Consider the following 21,613-nt stretch of genomic DNA (forward strand, 5'->3'; position numbering starts at 1 on the left):
ATATTTTATTTATACACTGGACATGCTATATACCTAACAACCAGTCCAGATAGAAAAAGGAAATCAGAGGGCTCAAAAAAGCTGTCTTCAAAAGGAGTGAAAAAGGAACCAACAATAAAAACTACAGATAGATTATCAGATGTGTTTGAGCAAACAAAGGGACTCTGGAAAAACTCAAAAGTTGTTCAAGAAATGTAATTCTAGTGTGATACATAGCTCAGCTATGAATATTTTGATAGTCATGATAATGTAAAGTGAGTATTAGTAAGCCATTGCTGTACCCTCTCAGAGAAAATCAGTACAAAGAGTAAAAGAGATTATAGGAAATTCAAGGTCGAAGGCAGGAAAGGTGGAAAAAAGCAACGAAACATGTAGATAGAAAGCATGAAAGAAAACTGGTAGACATAAATACAATAGAACTGTAATGACAAATAGTAAACTTATCAGAAATGATTTAATAAATGTGAACACAGTAGACTACAGAGGTTATCAGATTGGATTAAAAAACAAAATTCAGGGGCGCCTGAGTGGCTCAGTGGGTCAAGCCTCTGCCTTTGGCCTGGGTCATGATCCTGGGGTCCTGGGATCCAGCCCCGCATCAGGCTCTCTGCTCAGCGGGGAGCCTGCTTCCCCCCCTCTCTCTCTGCCTGCCTCTCTGCCTACTTGCAATCTCTCTGTCAAATAAATGAATAAAATCTTAAAAAAAAATTTCAGCTGTATGATATGTATAAGAGAAATACCTGAAACAGAGACACATTAAGACTGAAAGAGATGACAAAAAAGTCTGTCAAAGCAAAATCTATTTAGTTTTCAAAAGTAAGCTAGAAATTCCTTAACTGATTTCATTTTTAGAAGGAAACTTATTTCTCATATTTTTTCCCTAAGGGCTTACATAATTTTCCTCCCAAAAAGTGATTACCAAAGTACTAAAATAATTCTAACAGATAATTATTAACTCCACCTCATTGATCTCTGCTCTAATCTTGATTATTTCCCTTCTTATATGTGGAGTTGGTTTAATTTGTTGTTGATTCTCCAGTTCATTAAGGTGTAGAGACAGCTGGTGTATTCTGGATTTTTCAATTTTTTTGAGGGAGGCTTGGATGGCTATGTATTTCTCCCTTAGGACCGCCTTTGCTGTATCCCATAGGTTTTGGACCGAAGTGTCTTCATTCTCATTGGTTTCCAATAATTATTAATTCTAACAGATATTGCCAAATTACTTTTACACTAATCAATCAACACCTGAGAATCCCCTGTTCCTTTTAGCAAGCACTATTTTATTATTTTTTTACTAATCTCTTTGATAAAAGGAAATGATTTTATTTTAATTTTGCATTTCTCCAACTATAAATGTAGTGAGCATGTATTTCCTTTCTTGTCTTTGTGAATTATCTGCTCATATCTTTTGTCCATACGTCTATCATGTTGCCTTTTGCTTATTAACTCTTATTTATGTTGCAAATTATTTTTCTTATTGCCTTAGGCAAAAACATCCAAACAATGTTGAATAATTGTGGCATTAGGTATTCCTGTCTACTAAATGGAAATAGCTCAAATATTTCTAATTCTAAAAAACAGCAGGAAACATTGGTTAAAAGTCTTTATCATGTTCATATATTTTATTTCATTCCTGTTTTATCTTTAGTAAAAGGTAATGGGTGTCCCACTATCAAATATTCTTTTTCCTCATCTTAACTATTACATTAAGTTCTACAGTGTTAAAATGTTTATCATTAAAATATACACATATTTTCAAATAAAGGTAGAGAAACAATGTATTTATCATTTGCAAAATTAATTTTAAAAATTTAACTGGCTCCTGAACAGGCAACATAATTTAAAAATGAGCTTACCAGTAACTTACTTTAAAATGAGTATTTAATTAAATAAATCAAAAGATAAAGCAACTTATCTCTGTATTTATTTTTTTTTATAAAATGCATTTTCAGAAATATTTCATTAGAAACTGGTGCTACAAAAATAAATATAAAACAAATATACATGTTTACATCTGTTACTTACAACATAAATACACATTATTTACAGGTCAAAACCTCAAAAACTCCATCCAGCATGTTTCTTCCATGATTCTCAACATGACTAAGAAGTAGGGATAACAATTAAAAAAGCATAAATACACCACACACCATTTATATTTTTGCTTTTAAAGGACTGTTCAATACAAATATATGAATACAAAGTTTGGGGATAGATGTTCTAAGAGCAAAGTCTAGTGTACTATTTTATCTATGACCAGTACATTTTAGAAGTTTCATTCTGCTTTGTTCTCTCATTAGAATACATCCATTACGGTATAGATTAAAACTGTCTTTTGTAGAAAGGCTTTCTGAGGAAGTTATATCAAATAAAAAAAAGTCACTTTACTTGAAAGCCAACAAAGTTATTTATTAGACTTATGTACCTATAAGGAGCTTTAATTATTCAAAACTAGGAGCTGGATTAGAAAACATCAAAAGGATGGAAGAAAGACACTGCAATTTCTGTTTGATGTAATCTGGTAATTTTTCATTTTCTCCATACCTAAGTGAAGCAAAAGAAAAAAAAAGACAAAAACATAACTTAATTAATTTGTTTGTATGAAAGTACCAAAAGGGGTATACTATTTTTCAGTAATTCTTCAATGAAAGAGGCACCTCAGAAAAATCACACAAATTATTTAAGTAGATACCTAAATCAAGTTAAGCATATCGTTTGTTTTCTTTTAAAATAGGACATTTTATAAGTGTATTTAAATGAAAAAAGAAAATTAGGTCAAATACTTGAGCTGACTTGAAAACTGGATTCTTCATTAAACTGAAGGCCTTAATCTAAAGAACATACAAAACCTTATTAAATCATTTATTTCAACAGATAGAGAAAAGAAAATTATATAGCAAAGGACTAAACCTCAACCATCATCTTAAGAGCTTACCTAGTTGTTTGACCATTTGGTGATGTATAACTGATAGAAGACACTCCTGCCTGGACAACCAACTGGGACCCATCATTGAACTGAACCCACACAGCTCCACTAGTTAACTAGAAAAATAATAAGTATGCAAAATTACTATACAGTAGAAGATTTAAAGTTCTTAAAAGGTACTCATGTTCAACAGGTTTTACAAATAGTTAAAAGAAAAAAAAAAACAATGCTCGGAGCTCTTGGGTGGCTCAGTCAGTTAAACATCTGACTCTTGATTTTGGCTTGGGTCATGATCTCAGGGTCCTAGGATCAAGCCCTTGTCGGGTTCTCCACTAAGCAGGAAGTCTGCTTGCCTCCTGCTGCTCCCCCACTGCTTGCACTCCAATGTGCATGCTTAAATAAATTAATCTTAAAAAAAAAAAAAAAAAAAAAAAGGCAACACTCTCAGGAAACTACAAATGTGGGGTTGTGATGTTAGTAGCATTGAGAATATTCACATCTTTTCCGATTATTCCTTTAATAGCTATGACATTAAAATATTAAAATTATTCTAAATGAATCCATTTTCCCATTCGTTTCTACTACAATGTCTCAGTAGTTTTGTGTCCCTCCTGCCAACAGCATCTCTAATAAAGAAGAGATTTAGGAAATACAAAAGTAGTATTTTCTTGAATTAGGATTTCCCTCTATTCTTTGTTCTTGAGCCACAGAATTTCTCTTCTGCCTGTACACTTCAGCCTTTGCAACTTATTCCTTTAGCCACTGATATTTGATATAGTCACTAATATACAATGTGGCACTCCAAACAGAAGAGAGAAGACATGGGCACTGGAATCAAACAGACCTGAGTTTACACCAGGCTCTTCCAACTACCGAGTAGGACCGGACAAGTCAATCAACAATTATAAGCCATAATTTTACTATCTATAAAAGGAGATAATTTTACTATCTATAAAAACTTTACTGGGTTTTATTTTGGGGAATAACAAGACAATACACGTGAGAAACAATATAACAGGTACTGAACAAATGCTGGTGCCCTTCATTTATTTCCTACCCCCATAAAGGTCTAAGATGCATTTTTCTTCCCTGGCAAGTAAAAATTACATGTACTTAAAAAAAATATACTATGCTCAAGTATGAAAGCTTCAGCTTTCAGATAATATATACATATAGGCTCACACCTACATATAATTCTTTAAGATTGAAACTCAATGTGGACTTAATTTTTAAATGCAAAAAATTCTTTTCTGCCAAAGGATAATAGATTACAAATAGTAATCTATTATTAATAGATTAATAGTAATAGATTACAGTTTGTGAAACTTAAGTCATGAACATCATTCTCAATTACCAACAAGTAGCCATTATCATGATACCTCTTTTCTGTTGTGTGTTTTTTTTTTAAGATTTTATTTATTTATTTGAGAAAGGGTGTGCACATGCAGGGGGAGCAGCCTAAGTAGAGGAGGGGTAGGGGGCAAAGCAGAGTGTGGAGCCCACAGCAGGACTCAATCCCAGGACCCTGAGATCATGACCTGAACTGAAGGCAGGTACTTAATTGACTTAAGCCACCCAGGTGTCCCTCTATTCTGCTTTTCTTAATTTATTTTTTAAATTGAAGCACTGTTGACATACAATGTTACGTTAGTTTCAGGTATACAACATAGTGATTCAACAATTCTATAGAGTACTTAAAGCTCACCATCTGTCACAACTTTATTACAGTATTATTGACTATATTCCTTATGCTGTACTTTCCATTTCTGTGACTTATTTATTTTACAGCTGGAAGGGTGTACCTCTTAATCCCTGCCACCTAGTTAGCCAGTCCTCCTCCCCTCTGGCAATGACCAGTTTGTTCTCTGTATTTACGAGCTTCATTCTGTTTTCTATTTTGTTTTTTAGCTTCCACATGTGAGTGAAATCATTTATTTTTCTCTGCCTGACTTATTTCACTTGGCATAATACCTTCTAGCCCCATCCATGTTGTCACAAATGGCAAGATTTTATTTCTTTTTCTTATGGCTGAGTAATATTCCACTGTGTATATACACATATATTTTTTCATGTATGTATCTCTGTATATTTATTTATTAATTTTAAGTAGGCTCCATGCCCAACATGGGGCTTGAACTCATAGCCCTGAGATCAAGTTGCATGCTTTACAGACTGAGTTGGCCAGGTGCCTCTACACATACATCTTTTTTATCTATCAGTGAACATTTGGGTTTAAGACACTTGTTTTTAAAACTTTAAAAAAAACAAATCACTTACGCCTTACCAATTTATTAACAATACCTAGAGTTCTTCAAGTGTATACAAATAAAAAATGTCTAGAATTTTAATATAACCAATGTAAAAAAGGTATAAGAACTTTCTTGCAAAGAGAAATATTTAAAATTATTTACTTTTTTGATAATTGTCTAATGACTATGAAAACTAAAGAAATTCAGAGTGAGAAAATTCACTTCACTATAAAAAACTTCTCACCTGTGTAGCCCAACCAATATTTTTCACAAAAACAGATTTCAAAAGTTGTGCTGATTTAGGAAGACAATCTTTTAGACTACTAGAAGAGATGTTTGTTTCAGAAGCTGCAGCCATAAAGCCATGTCCTTCATTTGTAACCATCTACAAACAGTAAAGGACAAGAAGATATTATTCCTTGGCATTTTTATAAGGCAACTTCATCAAAACTGAAAAAAAACTAGATGTTCATTAGCTGAAAAAAAATTTATTTTAAAGAGAGAAGGAGAGAGAGCACGAGGTGGGGAGGGGAGGATCAGAGGAAGAAGCAGACTCCCCGCTGAGCAAGGAGCCCCACACATTACTAGATCCTGGGACTCCATGATCATGACCTGAGCTGAAGGCAGTCACTTAACCAACTGAGCAACCCAGGCACCCCCAAAATAATTCTTTAATAACAGAGTTAAGAAATGAAAATATAGGGACACCTGGGCGGCTCAGTCAGTTAAGTGCCTGCCTTAGGCTCAGGTCATTCTCCTAGAGTCCTGGGATCTAGTCCTACATCAGGCTCCTTGCTCAGCAGGAAGCCTGCTTCCCCCTCTCTCCCTGCCTGCCTCTGCTTACTTGTGATCTCTCTCTCTCTGTCAAATAAATAAATAAAATCTTTAAAAATTTAATTAATTAATTAAAGTGTTAACCAAAAAATGCAAATATATAACCGCATTATGGAAAACTAGAGAAATAAAGAAGAAAAATCATACGGTTGCTGTTTTCATTTAGGTAGATTTCTTTTGTTTCCCAAAGGCATAATTTTTCATAACTGCAATTGCAATATATATGTACATGTGTGTGAGTGTATATACACACAGATCTATTTCCTTAATGTTGCATTTTTCTATATTGCAATATAGTATTTATAGGCATGACACTTCATGGAATAAAAAATTAATAAGTTTTTGTAAACAATGTTCTAACATGGATATTAAGGCATTAGATGTTATTTTATTAGTAAAAATAAAATGATTCATATAATAATAATATATTTAGCTTACAGGGTAACATTTACACTGAGGCCTGAAGGATGAGAAAGAATTAGCCATTAAGAGGTTAGGGAAAAGTTCCAGGTCAAGTGACTAGCATGTGAAAAGGCCTGTATGCTTGACTTACTTGAAAAACTAAAAGAAAGCATAGATAGTGCAGGGTAATGTAGGCAGGGGAGAAGTTGACAGATGATAGAAAGGCCACAGTAAGGAATTTAAATTTTATATGAAAGGCAAGAGGCAATCACTGAAGAGTTTAAAGTATAGGAGTTAACATATATTTACTTACAGGAGAATTAAGCATTGGTGCCAGTTTTGAAGAAGCAGCATTATTTATCATTTTATTCAAAGATGCTCTATCACTCATCAGGTAGTTTGGATCCACAGAAGTAGGAGGTGATAAGGCCTTAGGTGAACTAGTATTTCCAGGTTTTCTGAAGGGGAAAGAAATGTCCAAATATATTCCCTTAAAGCTTTCAAATTACAGGAAACTTAAAAGTGTCCATAGTGTAAACACTAAACTTTTTTTTAACATTTCCGACACATCTTAGCCATATTTAAAAATTTTTTAAACATTTACCTTCCTATAATTATTGGGAAAAAGGAAGCACTTCCACTTTTCTTTTCCTCCTCTGAAATTATGGATTCCAGTGCTAAGCAAATACGATGGCCCTATTTCAAAAGAATAGAGCTGTCATTATTTCACCTATCATTTGGAATCACTATTAACTTGTATGAAAAACCTACCACAACTAGGTACATACCTCATTTGCATGGTCCATATACATTTTTATTTCCCCTTTCAAGCTACTAATTTCACTTTCACTTTTTAAGGTATAAGATTTCCCAGTCTTTTCAATCACCTGAATTAAATCTTCGGTTTTGTGTATCTTTGCTCCTTAAAGAATAAAAAGAAAAGACTCTTTTATCATTTCTTTAAATATTCCTGTGTTTATACTCATTATCATGCTAATGCATAAAGATCAAGGTATTATTTATATTCACTCACTGATCATTAAAAAATGAGGCTATGAATATATTCAATAAATATAGGCCATCCATTTTTTTTCCTTCATATATCTGGTCTAAGGCTGATACTTTTATGATATTTTAAAAAAATCACATCGGGGCGCCTGGGTGGCTCAGTGGGTTAAGCCTCTGCCTTCGGCTCGGGTCATGATCCCAAGGTTCTGGGACGGAGCCCTGCATCGGACTCTCTGCTCAGCGGGGAGCCTGCTTCCTCCTCTCTCTCTGTCTGCCTCTCTGCCTACTTGTGATCTGTCTGTCAAAAAAATAAATCTTTAAAAAAATTTTAAAAAATTTAAAAAAATTAAAAATCACTGATCTCATACAAAAACACAATTGAAGGATAGCTATTATTACAGGTATACTGTATGAGTGTATGTGCTAGGTGTCCCTTAAAAGGAGGTTTTACAGATTAAAAAGTAAATCATCTTTAGATTTAGGAAAACATATTCTCTTGTTCAACCCTATCCTTTTGTCACATTTTTTTTTCTAAGATTTTATTTATTTATTTGACAGACAGAGATCACAAGTAGGCAGAGCAGCAGGCAGAGAGAGAGGGGGAAGCAGGCTCCCCGCTGAGCAGAGAGTCCGATGCAGGGCTCAATCTCAGGACCCTGGGATCATGACCTGAGCTGAAGGCAGAGGCTTTAACTCACTGAGACACCCAGGCGCCCCCTTTTGCCACATTTATAATTCTCATCATTTGATAAATGTCCATTTGAGTTTCTGCTAAGAAGTAGGATATTTATTTAAGGTGATTCTGTACTATCAACCTGAATGTTATTAAATCTGAGCTAAATAGGGAAAGAGAACTAATATACATATTGGAGAATAAGCTGTTTACATGAAAGTATATATAAATAGATTTGGTTAACATATTTAACATATAGTACACTGTGCTGTGTAACTAATTTGTATAAATATATAGCTTATAAACTTGTGGTGCTGAATTAAAAAAAACAACTACTAAATTATAAACTAAAGGGGAAAAATTATCATTTCTAAATGGTACTTACCATCATAAAACCAAACCTCAAAATCAGCATCAGGGGAATTCTCCATTAAAATGCATTTAGCATATCTCATAAAATAAGTGATTTTGGGTGATTTAGATCTTACAAGGTGTACAAATCTGGAAGCATATTGATATTTTCGCCAGTACTTCTCTAGGGAAAAAAAGAAAAAAATTACGTAATAGTAGGAAATAAAGTGTTGACTTGACATATAAATTCCGTAAGTTTAATATTGATCACTACTCTTCCACAAAAATTCAAGTTGATAGGTTAGAAACCTCATTACCAAAATAAAGATATTTTAGTCCTGCAAGTCTATTATTTTAATGAAAACTAAAGACAATATAATACAATCCCCAAGAAATATATAACAAAATCCGATGAGCAGTACCATGATAATTTAAAAAAAATCTCTTCCTCTGAATCACTGACTCATTATAAGTAATGATTCTAGAAATGTTTTAACAATTGAAATGAAAAAATTTCTACCTGAGATATCAGAATCAGACTATCAGGAAAAGATGTAGTTCTTTTTATGTTAGTAAAGCATAGAGTTTTGTGGTCCTAATATTCAAAAGTCAGTTTTTACAATTCCCTGTAATTATAGTCACTTATAGTATTTAGTCTTGTTCTGTTTTGATTTCTAATAGCATTAGATTAGACAGGTTTTCTTGTTTGATTCTAAAAGTCACTTCAGTGAAGGCTTACTATTCAATATTTAATTCCCCTATCCATAAAATCCAGAAGCTGAACAAGAAGTCAAAATTGGTTAGCCATAATAACAGATGGTCATTTATGGAGCATAATAATGGTTTTAAAAGCCCAAAATTGATACTTTGTGTTGAATTTTAAACAAGATTCTTGACAAATTAGTAACTAAACAAGTGTACATATTATTATTTGTGTGATATATGACTAATATTCCATAGTTTTTGCTTAAATATGTGATAACACAGAGTATGAATAAACACTGGATTAGTAAGGTACACCATATCTCACCACATATAAAATATGAGAACATGAGTTATAGCCTGGTTGAAGCAAGACATTTATAATCTATGATATCCACACACATAGAGTTTACATATATATAAGTCCATTATCTAAATTTATTCCTGATAAATTTACATACCTGGTAAATTGTCAAAGCAGTACCTACTGATATTGTCAGTAGGGGGTGGTGGTCTGTCAGCAAGAGGAAAACCTCTTCCATCATTGGGATAATAAATAGTGATCTGTCAAAAAGTTTTTAAGAATTCTAATTATATGCCATTAAGTTAGAGTGCTATATTTCGTTAGTAAAATTATGAAAAAGAGCTCACATGTAAAATTAAATATTTTATTGAAAATGTTAAATATTTTCTAGAAGTAATAAAGTTTAATTTTGCTACAAGTTATAATTATTTTAAAAACCACATTAATTAAATATATGTAACATGGTATTTCAATTTTTTAATTTCAGAGATATTATCATATTAAGAAAACCAATGTTTAAGTATTTTAATGATATCCTTGTAGAATGAACTGGAATGCTAAATGTTTAATGATGATTTAAAATTGCAAAATGAAGTAAAGCCACATTACCATATTTCCATCACTAGATATTTGAAGAACTTCTTTCACATATTCTTGTGATGTATGTTCCTTTAGAAGCTCCACACATACCTCCTCTGAATCAAGTATGCTAACCTAAAAAACAAGAAGGTAACATTAGTAACAATTCTCTTGTATACTATAATAGCTCTGACATATATAATACTTAAAAGTACTTAACCATAGCAGAAACAAAAATTCAAGTCAAAATCAAATGGCTGCTTCTCTCCAACAGTCTACACCAGAGCTGTATTTAAGCACAATTGTGAAACATAAGGAGCAAAGGTAAGAAGGCATAATTAAGTGTGAAATGATAACCAGTGAGCAAAATGAAAGCAGAAGGTATGGGTGGAGAATAAGGACTTTGAAAAGACAATAGCAAGCCAAACAAAGGCAAGACTGGGTGAATAGAAAACAAGGTACAAAGAGGAGGAAGATGGAATTAAAAAATAAAAATTGCTATTTCCAATTCATACATCAATGTAAACTCTAAACTTGATTTTGTATATATTCTTTTTCTCTAGTTCCAAATGTTAAAAAAATTTTTTTTTAGTTTACCTTTTTGATGAGACTAAATACTGAAACAATTAAGACAAAAGCAAAAAGCAGTATTAAATATTAATTCAGTAACTGGAATTGTGAATAAAATAATATATAACACAGTATTTAGCCACTGTTACTTTTATTTTATTTTTTTATTTAAAGATTTTTATTTATTTATTTGACAGACAAAGATCATAAGTAGGCAGAGAGGCAGGCAGAGAGAGGAGAGGGGAAGCAGGCTCCCCATTGAGCAGGAAGCCCAATGCGGGCCTTGATCCCAGGACCCTGGGATCATGACCTGAGCCAAAGGCAGAGGATTTAACCCACTGAGCCACCCAGGCACCCCCCACTGTTACTTTTAAATGTTTCTCATTATCAGTAATTTAAAATTCAAAGCTTATCGGTATCAATTCACCATTCTTAAAGTAGCTAATAGAAAACATTAGCTATTTTTCCATAAATTCCTAGTCTTTACTTTTAAATGAGTTTATCATGTAAATATCAAAAGTACAGGAACTAAAAGAAACATATTTGATATAAGAAACCACATACTCAAGGAAAATATCACATAGTAATTTAGAAAAATGATAGACATACCACAGCCTTTTTGGTTTTCTGTCTAATCGGTTTTAACCTGTAAGCAGTCAAAGGAGATGTAATGCCTCGTAGCGTACGTTTCTGATAACCCAATGGTGGCTCCATACCCCTAGTTTTGCTTTGTTCAGAAAGAGGATCTGAGCCAAAAATAGATTCTTGTTGAATTATCTCAGGTTTACTTTGAAATGCAGTCATAAATTTCATGGTATTCAACTGTTTTGCAGGATGAACATTATCAGAAGCATCAGAACTCTTTTTGGCTCTCATATCAGTCCAAACATTTCTTGATGTGTCCTGCAAGTCTGGATGGCCTTGGAAATCTCTTCTTGGGCTAATGCTGTTGTGTTCAGTAGTTTCTCTTAAATGATCTGCAATATACACAGATTGAAGCAAGTTAGTGAAAATGAAAAAAAAAAAAAAGTCTACACAACACAATGTCATGCTAGTATGATTTTGTTTTGAAGTTCAAAAGAAATCTAGTAAAAAAATGTTTATAATATTTCTAACAAATAAGCAGTTTTAAGATATGACATAATACAAGAATGACTTTAAAAGATTTTATTTATTTATGTGAGAGAGAGAGACAGAGAGACAGAGAATTAGCTTAGGCAGGCAGGATGAGGCAGAGGAAAAGGGAGAAGCAAGATTCCCCACTGAGCAGGGAGCACGATGTGAGGCTCAATCCCAGGAATCTGGGATCAAGACCTGAGCAGAAGGCAGATGCTTAACTGACTGAGTCACTCAGGCTCCCTAAGAATGACCTTAAAAGAACATTTTAATCCAGATTGCAAAGATATACCTTTATACTCCTAAAACTAAGAAAAGATATTAATATGAAATTTGTTTTTCAGTCAAGGCAAAATTTAGGGTCACTTACTAATTCTAAAACAAGTAACTGCCAGTGTTCCAACAAGTACAGGTAATATGTAATATTATTAATAATTAATAATGTAATATTAATATTCTATGTAATATGTAAATTTACCTCTTTAAGCTGTGGACTGTCTGACCATCTTTACTTATAAAATATGCAAATAAAACCAAAAACAATATGTGAAATAGTTGTAATGTTATTATTAATATTTAATATTATGAGTGTATTTGCACCACATTTTTTTTTAGATTTTATTTATTTATTTGACAGATGGGAGATCACAAGTAGGCAGAGAAGCAGACAGAGAGAGAAGAGGAAGCAGGCTCCCCGCCAAGCAGAGAACCCTATGCGGGGCTCCATCCCAGGAAGCTGGGATCATGACCCAAGCCGAAGGCAGAGGCTTTAGGCCACTGAGCCACCCAGGCACTCCATTTTGCACCACATTTTTAAAAAGTTCTTGTTGAATTTTACCTATTTATATTTTATATGGTTTTAGAGTTCACACGGGAACATTAATTTTTTAAAGCCCCTTAAGTGATTAGGCTATATAGATCTATATAAGGCAATTTTTCAAATGCTAAACTCAAAAATATATATTGCATTTTTCCCCTAAATGACTTGTTAGTGCTTTCTTTCCTCCTACTCCCATGACAGAAATATTTTGTACCAAATAATATATTTTAAAATTGCAGCAGCACTACTAGACTATAAACAAACTTATTTCTCCATCTCAGATATATCCCGATTACCAAATAAAAGTATCTATAAACACGATAGAAGGTTAAATGCAAGATTAAGTACATGGCAATTTTATAGTTTAAAAACCACAAATTTGAATTACCATCATAAAGTACACAAAAAAAGATTAATTCCCTTGTGGGTTCTTGAAAATAATGTATTTTTAAAAAGAAAAAAACAGATGGTTGAGGTAACATAACAACTCTGCTTAAATTATAGTCATATTATGTACTCTCTGTCTGAAGTAATATAATACTTAGTAAGAAATGATCTCCTCCTCCCCATATGTTTTCTTTATTATTCTCTTTTTTTCCATGGTATTTCCAACCCTACCTTCTGTGAGTCTGTCGTGTTTATTAATAAGAAATGTTAAACTGTCAAACTCTAAATCTAAAATAATGACTTGGATGACAGCTGTTTTTTTGTTTTTTGTTTTTTAAAGATTTTATGTATTTATTTGACAGACAGAGATCACAAGTAGGCAGAGAGGCAGGCACAGAGAGAGAGAGGAGGAAGCAGGCTCCCTGCTGAGCAGAGAGCCCGATGTAGGGCTCGATCCCAGAACCCTGGGATCATGACCTGAGCCAAAGGCAGAGGCTTTAACCCACTGAGCCCCCCAGGCACCCCTGGATGACAGTTGTTTAAAAATGTTTAGGTTTTGGGGTGCCTGGCTGGCTCAGTCAGTAGAGCATGTAACTTTTTTTTGTTTGCTTGGTTTTTTTTTTTTACAGATTTTATTTATTTGAGAGAAAGAGAAAGAGCATAAGCAGGGGGAGGTGGAGAGGCAGAAGGAGAAAGAGAAGCAGGGGCCCAACGTAGGGCCTGATCCCGGGACTCTGGATCAAGACCTGAGCCAAAAGTAGATGCTTAACCGACAGCCACCCAGGCGCCCAGAGTATGTTAACTCTTGAACTCAAGTTTGTGAATTCAAGCCCACATCGGCCTAGAGTTCACTTAAAAAAACAAACAAACAAACAAACAAACAAAAAAACCAAAAAAACCCATTTAGGTTTTAGTAGCTGAGTACTTCAGTGTATGTAAGTCCCACTGGTAAACCATGATGTCCACATTAGCATCTACTTAAAAATAAGGTCAATCATCTTTTGATTATTTTATAGGTGCTGATAGTATGTGCTTCTTACAGATAGGATGCAAGAACAGAGATAAGGAATAAAGACTACAGTTCATGAACCAAACCGCTTATATTGGAATCCTAGCTCCTCTGCTTTTAGGCGGTGTAGCGTAGCAAATTAAGCTCTGTGCAACATAATTCCTCATGTGTAAGATGGGGCTAATATTATCTTTGTATTTTTAAAAAGATTTTATTTATTTGAGAGAGAGAGAACAAGCAGTGGGGAGGGGCAGAGGGAGAGATAAACAGAGAGAGAGAAGCAGACTCCCCACTGAGCAGAAAGCCCAACACAGGGCTCCATCCTAGGACCCGGAGATCGTGCGTGATTTGAGCGGAAGGCAGATGCTTAACCAACTGAGCCACCCAGGCACCCCATCTTCATATTTTTTGTGTGTGAGAATTTAATAACTTAATATTTGTTAAGCATTACGGACAGTAGCTGATACAGCAAATACTCAAAATGAGTAAAGTTATTATTACTGTTATCGTAATATAGTTTATTGAAAATGTATTATTATTTTCTCAAGAAAACCCAAACAGAAAACTCACCCTTTATTTGCAGATTCCCAAACCACTGTTGCACCATTTCAGTCTGAGTTGTCTGGTCTGGAAATGGAAAAGGAGTTTTTCCTGGACAAAGATGATTGGAGCTAAACAGAGAAAAAAAATTCTGATAAACTAATAAAAAAATTATCAGGTAATAACTTCTGATGAAAAAAAGATTTTAAAAATCTTTTGATCTGAATACTTAAACTGAAGCTAAATTTCCAGACCAAAATGCCCATGGTACTGTGACAATGTTTCTATATGGCTACTGCCCTCTGGTAATTTAAGCATAAAAATCAAAGATAAGAAAAAGGAAAAAACACTACAAGCATTAAAAAATGAGTCTTAATGTTAATAACATGATTACTCATCATTGGCTCAGCTTGTGTGTATGTGTGTGTGTGTGTGAGAGAGAAGGGAGAGAGAAGGATAGAAAAAGAGAACAGTTATTATCAGAGTACTTTAGGAATCAGATACATTTAATATGATACTTTGCACTGGAGACCTGCTTCCTATAAAATAAAAAATGAAACAAAATTCTCAAGTATTAAACACATTCATGAGCACATACACTCATGAAATTGTTTCTTAACTACAATTAAAAAATGATCATTCTGATTCTCTTTCTAATAAGAAATAGAAATCATAGCTAAGAAGTACCCCAGGAACATCTGACAATATTAGAAAAAATTAACCCTCCTTAGTTAGATGCAGTTCCCTATGTGTGCTAATATAACATTTATAGAAAAATAAAATGCTTTTGATAGAATTCTTACCATGCTTGATCATTATCAAGTCTTTCAAAAGATCCAGAACTACTGGATGTCTTTTCCTTAAAGAAATGCAAAATATTGACATTGCTGTTTGTACGTGAGTATCTTTCTTCATTTTCATCTACTCCTGATCTTTTGGATTTTGAAAGCATTTCTGCTGAGTGACATCGTTCCATTGTATATGTTTTGGCTCGAGACTGACTATTAGAAGTGCCAGATCTATCAGAGGAATGGGCTCTACGAAGGTATCGAGAATGTGGCCTTTCTTCCATATCCTGAGTTACTCTTCGCCTCCCACTATTACTGGTTTCTTGTTCTTGATTTCCCCACTGAGTATAAAGACTGCTTCCATCTCCTGAAGAGGAAAAATCACTTGAATTTTTATTCTTTGGAAATATAGTCACTTTATTTGGGAGTGGCTGACCAATCAAAAGTCTTCTCCTATCAAAGAAACTACCACTTATACTGGTACTGGAAGAAGCTGTAATTGCAGTAGAAATTGTGGCATGTCCACTATCAATTGAGTCTTCTACAGTTCCTAAATCTTTACTTTTTGTTGAAGAATTTCGGGACATAAAAGGATGGTCTAATATTGAAGACAGACTTAAACGATCTGCTGGATTTCTACGAAGTAACTGGTGAATAAGGTCCTTAGCCTCTCTTGTCAAAAAAGTTGGCATTTCATAATCTGCCAATACTACTTTATTTAATGTGTTCTTGACTGTGTCAGTGTCAAAAGGAGGTCTCCCAATAAGCAACGTATAAAACATACAGCCCAAGGACCAAACATCAGATTCAAGTCCATGTGCACTTCGAGTTGCAATTTCTGGTGAAATATAATTAGGAGTTCCACACAAAGTATAGTGCTTCTCATGTGGCATTTTCAACTGAGTTGCCAGCCCAAAGTCGGCAATCTTGATGTTCATATTACGGGTAAGTAAGAGGTTAGAAAGTGTGAGATCCCGATGTAATATGCCATGAGAATGGAGATACAACATTCCTGTGATGATCTGGTGCATAAAGTGTCGAGCTGTTGGAATGCAAAAAATAAAATTGACAATTTAGAAAATCTGATTCAGTATTTAGAATCTTAGAATTCAGTTTTTAGAAACCCAAGTTCATATGTGCCACAGTATTACATTAGAACACCAGCTTGCAGCTTAGTTCTACCAACCAAAATACTATTTTTATGATAATTCCATAGTATTCTTTTAAGTGCCTTTAAAACAACTGGGAACTCCTTCTAATCTTTGTCCTTTCCAACTGATGAGTTTTCTATATAGTTAAGGAAAGCTTAATTATATTAGCAACTGGGGGAGACTGGACTACCTAGGGTCTCTAGAAGTCCATAGCAATTAAGAGAAAATATTTATAATTGCACAAACAATTCGTAAATGTATTATAATTGTAAAAAAGAAAAAAAGAAAACTAGTTCCTCCAATGACCTCACAAACCCTCACAAAAAATAACCACTATTAATGTGTTTATACTGTTTTATACCTTTGTGCTTATGTACATTTATCTACCGAAATACACTGTAATAAATGCTTTAAAATATAAAAATGGTATAAAAAATACAGTTGTTACTTTTCCCCCCACTTCACAGTATTTCTTGAAATATTCTCATGTCAGTACACATATTTTTTCTTCGTAAAGATTTATTTATTTATTTTAGGGGCACCTGGGTGGCACAGTCATTAAGCTTCTAACTCTTGTTTTGTTTTTTTTTTAAAGATTTTATTTATTTATTTGACACAGAGAGATCACAAGTAGACAGAGAGGCAGGCAGAGAGAGAGAGAGGGAAGCAAGCTCCCTGCTGAACAGAGAGCTCGATGCGGGACTCGATCCCAGGACCCTGAGATCATGACCTGAGCTGAAGGCAGCAGCTTAACCCACTGAGCCACCCAGGCGCCCTAACTCTTGGTTTTGGCTCAAGTCATGATCTCAGGTCAGGAGATAGAGCCCCAGGTTGGGCTCTGTGCTTAGCAGGGAGTCTGCTTAAGATTCTTTCTCCTTCTGCCCCTCCCTTAGCCCTCACTCTCTAAAATAAATAAATCTTTAAAATAAAGATGTGCTAATCTTTTTAAAAAAGATTTATTTATTTGAGAGAGAGACAGAGGCAGAGAGAGCATGAGCAGGAGGGGCAGAAAGAGTCTCTGGTGTGGGGGCTCAATGTTAGGACCCTGAGATCACAACCTGAGCTGAAACTATGAGCTGGAGGCTTAACCAAGTGCATCACCCAGGTCCCCCATAAATTTTCATTTTATTTAATTGCTATCAATGAAAAGTTGGTCATTTCTGATATTTCAAGATTACAGAAAACATAGGAATAAACATTTTGTACCCACTTGTTTTCTTATGCATATGTATGGCATGGTTCTCTATGTTAAATTCAAGAAGCAGAAATACTGGGTTGAAGGATAAAATTTAGATTTTAATACTTGCCAAACTGCCCTCCAAAAGGCTATATTTTCATGCACATCCTTGTTAACATTGGGTAGTGTCAATCCAATGAGTTTAAAAAGAAAAAGGGTATTCCACTATTTTATTTGGCACTCTTATGATTACTATCGAGTTTAAGCATCTTTTTATTTATTTTTTGGCCATTTGTACTTTCCTTCTGTGAAGTCTGCCTATATTCCCTACCCCTTTTTCTACTGCATTACCTTTTTTTAAAGCATCCCTTATATTTTTAATATTAAACATTAATTTAATATAATTTGTCAGTCATATATTTTACAAACATTTACTTCCTTTGTTTTAAATTTGACTTAATCTTTTGTCATTCATGTTCTTAATTTTAATTAAGTCAAATTGATAATTCTTTTCCTTTATAGCTTTTGTAGATTTTCTTATTTAAGGCTTACTATTATACAGTATAACAAAAAATGCAAGTCATCATTAATGTTTGTATAGCTTGTATTATTCAACTTGTATTACTACCTTATTTTGAGTCAAAGAATATGAATATTTGCATAACTCAATACATATGACCAAACTGCTTTTCAAATGGATTATATAGACTTAAATGTACCAAAAGTCCAATAGCAACCACACTTGTTAGCTTACCTACAATCTCAGTTATCAGGATAACTAGAAAACAATTATTTGTGTGATGACTCATGGACCTTATTTGATACTGATCTGAACTGTAAAATAATTATTTATGAGAAACTCTGGAAGTTGAAACTGACTATGCAGTTGATACTAGGGAATTACTGGGTATGATAATGACTTTGTGGCTATTATTATTTTTAAAAGTTCTTATTTTTTTAAAGACATATAACAAAATATTTATAGATATAAAGATGCCTATAATCAGCTTAAAAATACTCTGGAAAATTAGGGGAATAAGAAGGGTACAAATGAAACAATTTGATCATGAATTGATAGCTTTGGAAGCTGAGGTCTCATTATACTATTCCATCTACTTCTATTTTTGACATTTTCTGTAATAAGTTATTTCAACAGTTATTTGTGTTTGACTTAGGAACTACTTTATAGACATCAATAACATTTTAAAAAGCTTTTCTCTAGACCTGAAAGGATACACACTATCAATGATTTAATTTAAAATGTGATTTTGGATTTAAAAAAAAAAAAGAAAGAAAAAGGGGCACCTGGGTGGCTCAGTGGGTTAAGTCTCTGCCTTTGGCTCAGGTCCTGGGATAGAGCCCCGAATTGGGCTTTCTGCTCAGCAGGGAGCCTGCTTACCCCTCTCTCTCTGCCTGCCTCTCTGCCTACTTGTGATCTCTGTCTGTCAAATAAATAAAAAATTTTTAAAAAATAAAAATAAAATGTATTTTGGGGAAAGATGATAACAAATTTCTCCTTTTACTTCTGTAATGTTTAAATTATTTATAGAAATTAACATCTTTTCTAATTTTGAGAGTTGGGGGTCTCCCTTTCTAGCCCAAAGTAATAATTTAAACAGTTTTATTAAACATTACAAAATACCACATTCTTCAAAAACTAGTTTTTAAAGAGTAAAATTTATATACACAAAAGAAAAAAAGCAGCCACCTACCTTCGTTTTCTGAGAATGGTTTCATTCTGTTCTTTAGATACCTGTTCATTTCTCCATTATGGCACATTTCTAATACTAGATAAACATAATTGTTATCTTCAAAATAGTTATACAGCTGAAATGTAAAAGGGCATAGTAAATGATAATATACAAAAATTCAATGTCCTTGGTCACTTTTATAAAATTTGTATTACCTCTAAGATAGAAGGATGTTTCAACTGGCAATGTATTTTCACCTCATTTTGGACTCTCTGCACCATTCCAGCTTTGTACATGGCTTTCTTATCTATCTAAAAAATAACATGAAACATTTAAATGTTGCTGATGAACTCCCAAATGTGAAGTTTTCAAAAGTTAACTTTGAAGAGAAAGTATACTTTAAAATATTCTTAAGTCCTTTTATCTACATCTTTCTGAGATCAATTTACTCTGTTGTCTGTTTTCCCCATGCACCTAAGAGAGTGCTTGGCAGAGTAGACATTCAGTAAAAAAGTTTAGCCAATACATTCTAATATCCTCTCCCAACTTAAAGAATTTAATAGCACAACTATCATATCTATAACAACAACAACAACAAAAATCTACCCAAGCTTTATTTTTTTTTGTTTTTTTCACCCTGTTATTTTCTACTAGACAAGCTTTAAAATAAAACTTCCCTTTCCCTACTGCTTTAGATAAGTGATTCTTAATTTGTTTATGATACTCCTCTCATAACCAATCAAAACATAGTATTTTTTATAACAATCAAAACATAGTATTTTAGAGTGTTACAGTGTAAAATAGAACTAGGCACAAATCCTACTCATTATTATAACCAAATTATTTGCTTTTCGATTTCTGTCAATTACAAGTTTGCATAATAACAAGTACTAGGTCTACTTAACATTAATGAAAATAAAACACTTATTTAAGCATAGTCAAGGATCTCCTAAAACATCTGTAATGCCAATCGCTGGACTTGGCATCATCGTTTTCTGCATAAGGGATGGGTTTCCCTCCACCCTTAATTAAAAAAAAAAAAAGCCTCATAGGTAAGAAGTTTCTTACATTTTAAGTCACTAATTACTTGCAAAGTAGAGGTGAAAAGTTGGTTAATATATTCTTACCATTTTGATTGCTACTTCCAAACCAGTGTGAATGGACTCAGCTCTGTAGACACCAGCAAATGATCCTTTACCAAGCAGATTCCCAACTTTAAAATCCTTAAAAGTTAAAATTAAAGATATGTGTGATGACTCACATGAGTGAAAAAGAATAAAGATAGGAAGAGACTGGAAAAAGATGATAAAATGGCCCAAGAGGGGAATATGAATTCAAAATTCAATCAGGTATTACACCTCGATACAGCAGGTGTCTGGGGTGGAAAGCATGTTGAAGCCTTGCGGGGATCCCTGAAAGTCCAGGCTGGGCTTCAGATACAGCACCCTAGTGAACTGCTTCCTCAACCTCAGTGCAACTTCAGCACCTTGCTCCCACCTCCAGCCAAGCCCTGGGAGCAGAGGGCACGGCAGGAATCCCGCCGCATCTCCCGCCGGAGGTAACCGCCATCCCCTCAGAGAAGGGGGTGGCAGCTTTGCCCTGTTTTAGCGCGGCAGACCCGGCGGGATAGCCTTGGTGTCTGGAGACGAACGGGCGGGGCCGTGAGCGACTCACCTTGTCCCCCAACACCCCAGCCTGAGGGGCGGGACGCTCCGCCCTAGAGAGCCAGGCCGGCGGTTGGGACTCTCCCAAGGCACCTCGGCGCCCGCCCCGCAGCCGTTAGATTCGCCTGGTCTCCTTTTTGCAGCAGTCTCGAGTCCTGCCACTCCAGCTACCCCACCCCCCAATCTGCCCCAGAGAAGATTGCCAAGACTTTTCACCTCGATCTTCTCCCCGATGCAAGTCGCCATATTTCCAGGCTCAGGCCTGTGCTCCGCAGATTAGCTTCCTTCACACAGTCCCTTCGAGGCAGCGCTCCAAGCAGCCAGCCGGTCTTGGCGCCCATCAGGCTTGGCTCTCTAGGCCGCCCCTCCGGGCGACCGCTGCACAGCCACCGAAAGGCCTCTCCCGCACCTTCCGAGACCTGGGCGGCGCCTCCGCGCTCCCATTTTGAAAAACTCGCGCCTGTTGCGGTCCCAGACCGGCTAGCTGTGACGTAAAGAGACTGGTCGATCTGGAGAGGCTGCGCTGGGCGCGCATGCGCGGCAGGCTCTCCTTCACGGCCAGAGGGGCTAGAGCCGGAAATGCTCCGGCCGCCCTGCGGCATTGCTAGGTAATGTTGGCAATCTTTCAGAAGGTCGGGTTTACGGTGGATAGAAGAGCTGTCCTGAAATATG

The 21,613-nt window shown here is 34.8% G+C and overlaps 1 protein-coding gene across 3 annotated transcripts; it reads right to left on the reverse strand.

The window, feature by feature from the left end:
* Positions 1-1,934: 1,934 nt before the first annotated feature.
* Positions 1,935-21,408, reverse strand: PLK4 (polo like kinase 4). 3 transcript variants are annotated; one of them, XM_032857972.1, is made up of 16 exons: positions 21,158-21,408; positions 20,405-20,500; positions 19,493-19,588; positions 19,299-19,413; positions 15,274-16,300; positions 14,501-14,601; positions 11,208-11,575; positions 10,059-10,163; positions 9,607-9,709; positions 8,478-8,627; positions 7,200-7,333; positions 7,016-7,107; positions 6,725-6,869; positions 5,420-5,560; positions 2,936-3,042; positions 1,935-2,544 (listed from the first exon to the last, which is right to left on the reverse strand). In XM_032857972.1, exons 1-16 carry the CDS (start codon positions 21,185-21,187, stop codon positions 2,442-2,444), a joined length of 2,913 nt encoding a protein of 970 aa, XP_032713863.1. In that variant the 5' UTR covers positions 21,188-21,408; the 3' UTR covers positions 1,935-2,441. The 3 variants fall into 3 exon arrangements, with proteins under 3 accessions (XP_032713863.1, XP_032713874.1, XP_032713868.1); XM_032857983.1 differs by lacking the exon at positions 2,936-3,042; XM_032857977.1 differs by lacking the exon at positions 21,158-21,408 and having other exon boundaries at positions 19,493-19,584; positions 20,405-20,480.
* Positions 21,409-21,613: the final 205 nt, after the last annotated feature.

The sequence above is a fragment of the Lontra canadensis genome, unplaced genomic scaffold (genome assembly GCF_010015895.1).
Source record: "Lontra canadensis isolate GAN:19392208 unplaced genomic scaffold, GSC_riverotter_1.0 scaffold1, whole genome shotgun sequence".
Classification (NCBI taxonomy): domain Eukaryota; kingdom Metazoa; phylum Chordata; class Mammalia; order Carnivora; family Mustelidae; genus Lontra; species Lontra canadensis.